Source organism: Mandrillus leucophaeus, unplaced genomic scaffold, assembly GCF_000951045.1.
Source record: "Mandrillus leucophaeus isolate KB7577 unplaced genomic scaffold, Mleu.le_1.0 Scaffold148, whole genome shotgun sequence".
NCBI classification, from domain to species: domain Eukaryota; kingdom Metazoa; phylum Chordata; class Mammalia; order Primates; family Cercopithecidae; genus Mandrillus; species Mandrillus leucophaeus.
The window spans coordinates 1,721,023-1,729,723 of NW_012101454.1; the positions used below are offsets into that span (position 1 = coordinate 1,721,023).

The 8,701-nt window shown below is 35.6% G+C and overlaps 1 protein-coding gene across 1 annotated transcript in view; it reads right to left on the minus strand.

Annotated features, from left to right (window-relative positions):
* Nucleotides 1-1,049: 1,049 nt before the first annotated feature.
* PON2 (paraoxonase 2) overlaps nucleotides 1,050-8,701 on the minus strand; it is a 34,912-nt gene continuing 27,260 nt past the window's right edge. Inside the window, exons 4-9 of the mRNA XM_011974734.1 lie at nucleotides 8,492-8,657; nucleotides 7,838-7,964; nucleotides 6,098-6,298; nucleotides 3,160-3,241; nucleotides 2,299-2,427; nucleotides 1,050-1,675 (exon numbers count right to left, since the gene is read on the minus strand). Of these exons, the coding sequence (XP_011830124.1) occupies nucleotides 1,517-1,675; nucleotides 2,299-2,427; nucleotides 3,160-3,241; nucleotides 6,098-6,298; nucleotides 7,838-7,964; nucleotides 8,492-8,657 (864 nt within the window). The 3' untranslated portion in view covers nucleotides 1,050-1,516. The remainder of the gene's footprint in view (nucleotides 1,676-2,298; nucleotides 2,428-3,159; nucleotides 3,242-6,097; nucleotides 6,299-7,837; nucleotides 7,965-8,491; nucleotides 8,658-8,701) is intronic.

Sequence of the window (8,701 nt, forward strand, 5' to 3'; positions counted from 1 at the left end):
AGATATTCATTGATATAATCTCATAAAATCTAAAACATCTAGTTCTTCATTTGGATCCCTAGGTCTGCAATATTTAATCTTGCTATATTCATCTGTGACTTAGCATTTTCCCATGGATAATGTAAACAAAAAAGAAAATTATTTTAGCATGAAATAAATCCAATACAATATGTAACAAACTAGGTAAATATATAAATAACAACACAGGCCAAATGGATACAGGCCAAATTTAAGACTACTACTGAAATTTACATTTAAAAGCCATTAAATGATTCATCTAAAAGCAGAACTCAAACTGATATCTACAAAACACGAAGAAACTGTGTACATTAGGAAAAAGTGAGTAACAAAATACTAGTTCGTTGTATGGCAGTAGTATCCTGTAGTGGTTAGTGGTACAGGCTCTGACATCAGAAATAGACTGAACATCTGTGAAATGTTAAGTGATATAATATCAATACTTACAGCTGCAATTAGGATTAAATAAGATAACAAATGTAATACTTTCCGTGCATTGTTTGGCATATCGTAATTAACTGACAAATATTTTCATGATGATAGGGAAAAAGTATGAGAAATGAAGTACTTTGATAAATTACAATGGAAAGAAACACATGAAAGTCTCTCTAGGGCTCATGATGATTTTATAGGAGGTACAGTGAGCAGAAAAACTCTCCTTCTGTGAGCTGCTGCTGCTTAAGCACGTGGTCACGGACAACTGACTTCATCTCTCCTGACTTTAGTTCACAGTTCTGTTCAATGAGGAGGTGGCATGACCTTCCTGTCCAAACCCTTATTTCCTCTTTGTATCTAAAGTGGACTCCCATTAAGGAAGACAGCTGATGGAAGCCTCCTTAGGAACTGGGAATTTGAGTTGCAATATGTCATTGATTTTTGTTGTTGTTATGTCAAATTAAGCGTCCATTCACTTTCGGCTTTCCACAAGAGAAATTAATATGGCCATGCCTGACTATCCAAACTCCATAAGGAAGCAGCTGCTTTCCCATTTCTCCTAGGCGTATGCCTTGAGAATTAAACACAGACAAAACTGGGATTTTTAGTTAGTCTTTAATATAACTCCAACTTTTTAATGGTAAACAAAGATGTAAGTACAAAACATCAGAATACGTTATTATCAGTAGTTCTACACAGCCATAGTGGTCACAGTGCCAGAACTGAGGTCACTCACATGTTAAGGAAATATAATTCACTCTATTTCAGTGGAATCCGTGTTCTGGCAGTTAGAATGCAAAGGTGAGGCTTATTTTGTGCAAAATGTATTCACTTTATTCAAAAGCAGCTTTCTTTTCTCTCCCTTGCTTGGCATTTTAAAGAACCTGTTCATTTTTCTTTTTTGTTAAAAGTGCTCTAAGAACTAAAAGGGCCGTTCCTTATTGGAATAAAATTAACTACACATGCCATACATTTCTGGGTCAATGTTGCTAATTCCCTCAGAATTAGCAATTCATAGAAAATTAATTGTTAAGTTATTGCACTTTCATGCCAAAAGTACAATTTAGAGTTCACAATACAAGGCTCTGTGGTATAAAGTGCCTATGAGCAACTTCCCATCATACACTGAGGCTACAGAACTTCCTTGGAGAACAGAACCATTGTTGGCATAAACTGTAGTCACCGTAGGCTTCTCAGATAGAATGTTCTGGATGCGGAGAACCTATTCAGGGGATACAAAGTATTACTATAAGACCACCATACATGCATGTCACTCAATCGCCAATAAGCCCTGTTTTCCACAATGACACACTGATTAAGGGGACATGCTGTTGAAAATAGCAGTTACCAATTTTTTAATGTTTAAATTGAAGTACTTTCTCCAGTCTTCAAAGAAAGTACTTTCTTAAACCATCTAGTTATTCCATGCCAACACAGGATTTAGTGTTATTATAGCAATTCAGCTTTAATAGAAATACTTTCATACTAATATGCCTACTTTCACACTACTTCAACATGAACAAATATCACATCATGTGGTGAGCTGACAATAAATCAGATATTTTAAAAATTGTCAGTATACCACCCAAGAAGGGCACATGTCTTTATAAAAATGCCTTTTGACTAGTTTCCACCATAATTTAATACATCAAAAGATTACCTTTCTTAAAGTATTTGAACAATGTAACATTCTGTCAATTATCGGCTTAAAGCAATTACAAAACCACGACATAAGTTTATTATTGCTTTAAAATAACTAAACAAATCATCCCTGTGACAATTTATTGTACTGTTAGTTCAAAAGGACTTGAATAATTAAGGTTGAAAAACTAAAAATATAAAAACCTCTGATGAGGGAGGATTGTTCGGGTCATACACGAAGAGCTTCTGGCCATTAGGATGACAGCCTACCCAAATGTCCCCCGAGGAAGGATCAATAGATAAATTATCCACCAGTGTATCCAGCTCAAGTACCTTCCAAATGAGAAATTGTCAATATCTAAATGACATGAGAAACTTGATTAAGTAATTTAGAGGTAACCTTCCTGCCTCTATACATGTGAGGAAATTACACATCGCCCTGCTTCCACCCTTTAACACCAATATTGCTTAAAAGGAACTTATTAAAAACTGGTATTGAGTCGCTTCTTCCCTGAAACTAAGAAAGTTAGGGTGATAATCAGTCTCTCTAAAAATGTCTCTTAAAAACTGAACTCCTTTTCCCTTAAAAGATGCACAATGATCGGTTAGCTCAAGGAACTCTATCAAAGCAAGATAGGAAATTCTTACCCTAAAATATGTGTTGTTGAGTAGGAAGAAAATAATAATGGTGTGGAACCCAATTTCTACCTTCATTTATTATTGAAAGAACTGACACTGTGCATAAATCTTCATTTGAGAATGCATCTATTAGAGTTTTCAATTGTGAAAATTCTTATTGGAATTCTTCCACTGCCATCAATACTTCATGGAATGGGCCCTAAATCTGATACAAATATCACTCTCAACCTGCTGCTGCATGTAATCATGGTCAGTCCTTGTGATCGCTGGAAACAGGAGCTTTCTCTAGTTGTAGGGAGTATTTAAAAACCCAGAATAGCTACACTGGCATCCATATTTTGTTCTACATGTGGTACTCTTATAGAAAAACCATGTCATTGCAAAGCACAACAGATTACTGTCTATAGGTAAAAATAAATATTTTACCTTCAATTGAGTTAAATTCATATTAGGGTGTTTTTCCAAAACATGAATTTCATGAGCCAATACGTCAGCAACATAGATATACCTTTGCAGAAAGGACACACTGGTTAGAGCTCCATGCCAATATAAAGCCTCACTAATACAGTATGAAAGAGTAAGTCTTAATAACCTGCCAAAAAGTTAATCAATCATGGGCCCCCAAGGAATCCTTGATAAAGGTCAATTTTTATTTAAAAAGTAAGCTTTCAGAATCAATTCAGTGGTGCTACAACAATCTGAAATTATTAAACTGTTTTTCAAAAAGCTTGTAAGGAAAAATAATATAGAACATCATTTTGAATATGAAGTCTATATTTGCCACTGAAATGACAATAAAACAAACGCTTGGCTTCACAAGAAAAGCTTTTACATTCCACAATATAATTTGACACTTCTAAATATCATGTACATATAGAAATATATGGTAAAGAAACTCTTATTAAAATGGTGATTATTCCTTAATATTCAATAAAATATTTATTAATACATAGAGAATTTTAAGAGTAAGAGATAAGTATCAGTTCAGAATAATCTGTCTACATCAAAGGTGAGTGAATTAATGGACTATTTTGAGGTAACTTTATTCATTGAATTGATTGTTTCATGGTACCTGTTCTATTGAGCAATTATCATGTGTAAAAAGCCATGAACTCAAGTGTTGTAGCAGATATAAACATGAAGAAGACACAACCTCTCTCCTAGAAAGTTTATAGTATGTTGGAACAATCTCACTGGTTTGTACACATTAAACACCTAATAAGCATGAGAAATAGTTCAGGTCTAGAAATAGCTAACTTCTGAGGACACAGAAAAGCTCACCAAGGAAGGGGCATCTGCAGTGGCTATGTAAGGAGAGACGAGATTTGAGGAGATGAGGACGGAGGAGGCACTTCCCAGGAAGAAGCAAGCACAAGAGCAGAATCACAGGAGCAACAAGATGAAGGAATGTTTAAAACAATGAGTTCTTTGTCTAAAGCATAGAAAGCATGGAAACAGTAAAAAGGGAGGTTGGAGCTGGCCTATGAAAGTTCAACCCTTTACTCTGCCTTGATGTGAAAAGCAATTGGATTCCACTGAAATCTTAGAATAATAAAGTGGCAACAAATGGTCAGTTCTGTTCCACAATTCCTGAGCATTTGCTTTGTGCCTGGCACTGTGCTGGCATGAGGGGTCAAAGGTGAGGAAGACAGAGTTCTCCCTTTGGGGAGCCCTTCAAGGCTAATAGACATAGAAAGACAAAATTGGCAAGAGTGCAAAAAATCCAAGTAGACAGAAAACAAATTGGAAGAAAGTCTCATATGCTAGTCAGAGAAGATAAGAACCTAAACTAGGCAGGTCTCAAAGGGAAAGGAGTTTGGGGGTAGAGGAAGGAGGCAGAGGTAGAACCAACAGGACCTGCCTACAGGCTGGATAGGAATAGTGAAAGAGGAGTAAAAGCTGAATCCCCCTTTTCATTGTTGTTATTTTTTTGTTAGGTTGGGTGACTGGAAAGTTTGACTCTCATAATGGAAATATAAGAGTGAAAAACAGACTTGGCTGCAGAGGTTGGATCAGGTCAGTTAGAGACAATTTAAATTAAATGATTCCACATTCTTTTTCTATAGTCAACAAGAAAGGAGGAGAAACTAGATCACAAAAATAAGGGCATTTAGTTGTCAAGGAGTGCCAAATTTATTTTATGTTGTATTTGTAGTAGTTTAAATTTTTCAGTGTGCTGAGGCAGTAGATAAGAAAGCTAATAAAGAATTTAATATCTTCTCTTATAGGTTGTGGTTGCACATATAAAAATAATGAGATAATTTTGGAGGACAATTTGGCAATATCTATTAAAGTTAACATTTAAAAGAATCACACTCTTTGAGAAAATCGTTCTATTTCTAGGGGTCTGTTCTGCAGAAAATTAGCTCATAGAACCATTTAGCCAGTGCCGTCGGTGGGATTTGAACCCAAGCCTGTATGAGTCAAAAATCTGCGAGTTTAACCATTATGTTTTAATACTCTCTTAGGGCTGGGTGCGGTGGCTTATGCCTGTAATCCCAGCACTTTGGGAGGCTGAGGTTGGCAGATCACCTGAGGTCGGAGGTTCGAGACTAGGAGACTAGCCTGACCAACATGGAGAAACCCCATCTCTACTAAAAATACAAAATTATCCAGGCATGGTGGCGCATGCCTGTAATCCCAGCTACTCGGGAGGCTGAGGCAGGAGGATCACTTGAACCCACGAGGCGGAGGTTGCGGTGAGCTGAGATCACGCTATTGCACTCCAGCCTGGGCGATGGAGTGAGACTCCATCTCCAAAAAAAGAAACCCTATCTTAGGGACTTTTTCTTTAAAAAAAAAATACCTGTTTAAACTTCCATGGTACATAAGAAGTATACAACTTTTTTATGTAGAACTCCCCAACCCCATACACATATCCATCAATAGAGAATTGGTTAAATTAGTTTAAGATCATCCTTATAATGGAATAATATATATATATAATGGAATATATAGCCAACAAAAATAGTAACACATTTATTTGAAAGGAAATACCTGATACTTCAATATGTATGCATCAGTATGATCACACTTTAAAATTCATATTTATAAAATTAAATTTGACAATGATGTATTCCAAACTTTATATATTATATGTAAATACACACATATTATTGTATTATATAGTATACTTACATATATGGTGTTATATTTGCATATAAATAATGTGACTAAGTATATATTATATGTAAATATATATACAAAATATACATAATTTATATATAGTTTATCTACATATTATATGTATAATACACCATAAATGTCAAGGAAACTATTTTCACATTGACAAAGAAAGCAAGGTAAAGAATTTGGCCAGCACCACAACTGAAGAAAAATGAAGATATTCTATAAGGGGCCGTACTTATTATCAGGTGAAATATTGATTCCATTTGCTGAATCAAATCCTTCTGCTACCACTTTAACTTCATTGGGACTGTAGTAAACAACATTTGCCCAGTGTAAGTTCAAGTATGTTTCTAAATACTTTAAGAAAGGATCAGAGAAGTAGTGGTCATTTGTGGCATAGAAATGTGCCGGTCCAACAGCTGTGATGTCATTCACACTGAAAAAGAAAAATAGCATGTGAGAGGAAATAAAAGGCCTGTTAGTCTCCATATTAAATATTAAGTACTCATATGATTTACATAACATGTGCTTTAAATTTTTGGTAAGAGGAAAAGATGAGCTGAAATCACATGAATATATTCATATACAATATACTATAATATTGTTGCCAGAGAACAATTTTGTATGGTACCAGGTAATCTGAACACAGGTCATTTAGCAATTATGGCAGGATTACTATAAAAGAAGAGGGAACTTAGTGCCATCAAGGCATGTTTTTTGACAGCCAGAAATGTAGAGTTTAACAATTACATGTAAGGACAGAGCTGTCCACAGTACAGAGCTGGAGACAGCCTGATTGGCTGATGAGCTGGTTAGGCAGTCAGTAACCTTTACCTAGCTTCCATTCACTCAGTTCCTGGATTTTTCTAATTTCCCTTGCTTAGTTATTAGTCAAACTAAGGTTGACTGTTCAATTTCTACCTGCCTCACAAAGCTGACATGCCGAGAATGAATAGGCACTCAATAAACACCTGCAGAGAGATGGATGATGAAATTGCCATAGTACAATGCTTCAGGTGAGAGATTTATATGCTTAAAAACAATTTCATTTTTAAGACCAGTTAGGCAAGGGTTTTATTAAATTTAAATTCCAATTACTCTATGCAAAAATTTCTGAAAGAGCTGCTTTATTCTTTGCTAAATGAAAAATACAGAGCTATGGGGAACGTAGGTCTCCTTTTTCTAAAAGAGCACCATAATGCTTGGATGGTATGTATGCTCCTATTTTTTTTTATCAAGTGCATTTTTGGAAGGAATGATTGGAAGTTACATGCTTATGCCCTAGATAGGCATAGATAGGCCCTAGATAGGCAATATTTTTAATTTCATTAGAAATTAAAAATATTCATCGAGTTTAAAGTAAAAGAAACCGTAGGCTAATATACACTGAACTGGGAGTAGGGGTACACATGATTCTCTTTTAGCCACATTTTCAACCAGCTTTATGTTCTTGAAGTGTAATGACCCACTCTCAACTTGAGTGGCCCTAATTCTATGGGATTACTAGCATGCAACCACCGCTAACCCTATGAAAGCAATTGGTATAAAGTCCCATGCAAAGCATACAAACCCAATAAAAAAGAGGCCACTCTTCCTTGGCAAGACACTCATCTGTGTGATAAGTCATCTAAGATGGAGGATGACAGCAGGAAAAAATGTTAGGGTTTGCCTTCTACCCTCAAGATGGGCCTGAAGAGTATCACCCCATAGTCAGGCACTTCATCATTTCTCAAAGGAGTTAGCATAGAACAGTGAATAGTATGAGTGACATCAACTTTCATATGCCGGGCTCGCCCTGGTTTATAAGGAAACTATATACACACACATATATAAATAAAGAAATATAAGCTCTTTAGCTCTTACATATTAGCTAATATATACACTGGCACTTATAAAAGATGGCAGGACAATCCACCATGGGGATTGTTTGAAAATGCTGGGGATAAATTAGAGAAGGAACAAAATGAGAAAATACCTTGGAAGAAGCTCATGTTTGACTGTTTTCAGATGCAACAGAGAATTTTCTGCTTCTTCAAATTTAAAAATTTCCACTGTATTCTTGAATTCTGGGTGGTTTACAACAAAGAGATAAACTGTGTCATCTAAAGAATTGAAAGAACAGAGTTAATTTACAAGACATAACCACGGGACCTCTGGGCAGACACTGACATTTAAATACCACAGGCAAAGGTTGAATGTATAAGCTGTTGGACGACCTAACAGATCATTCTCTGTCTTTCCTATTGCTGTCTGTCTGGTGTTATTTCTGATCATTGGTTCCCTGACCTTTAAGAAAGTGTTTCCTACTCCATATACAGAATTCATGCATAATCTGTTTCTAGTTTAATTCAAAAATACAGTTCTTTTTTAAATGCAATGATCATAGATATATGAAAAGATTATGACATATAAACAATCTTTCAGATGTTACCTGTTAGAAATTTCAAAATGTAGCATAACTTACTGCCAGCTGAAGAGGCAAATGAACAACTTCTTTGCAATGAAGAATACAGAAATCATTCATGAGTTAATTGTTCTTCTCTTCCTATAAATATGATTCGAATCTATTTTCACAGTCATTTGTGAACTATCACACATTACTGAACATTGGTAGCTCATTGGCTCTTACCGTTGTCTATGAAAGTGCTGATGCCATGTGGATTGAATGAGGCCAAATCAAACCCACGGCTGATTCTTAATTCCCGTGCCCTCGGTTTTTCTTCTTTTAGATCCATCATTAGTATTCCTCCAGGCTTATCTGGTGCAAAGCTGTGGAGTCCTGGGAATTTTAGACCCTTTCCAAAACAGTGAAAAATGTTAAATACAAAAGCTTAAGTAA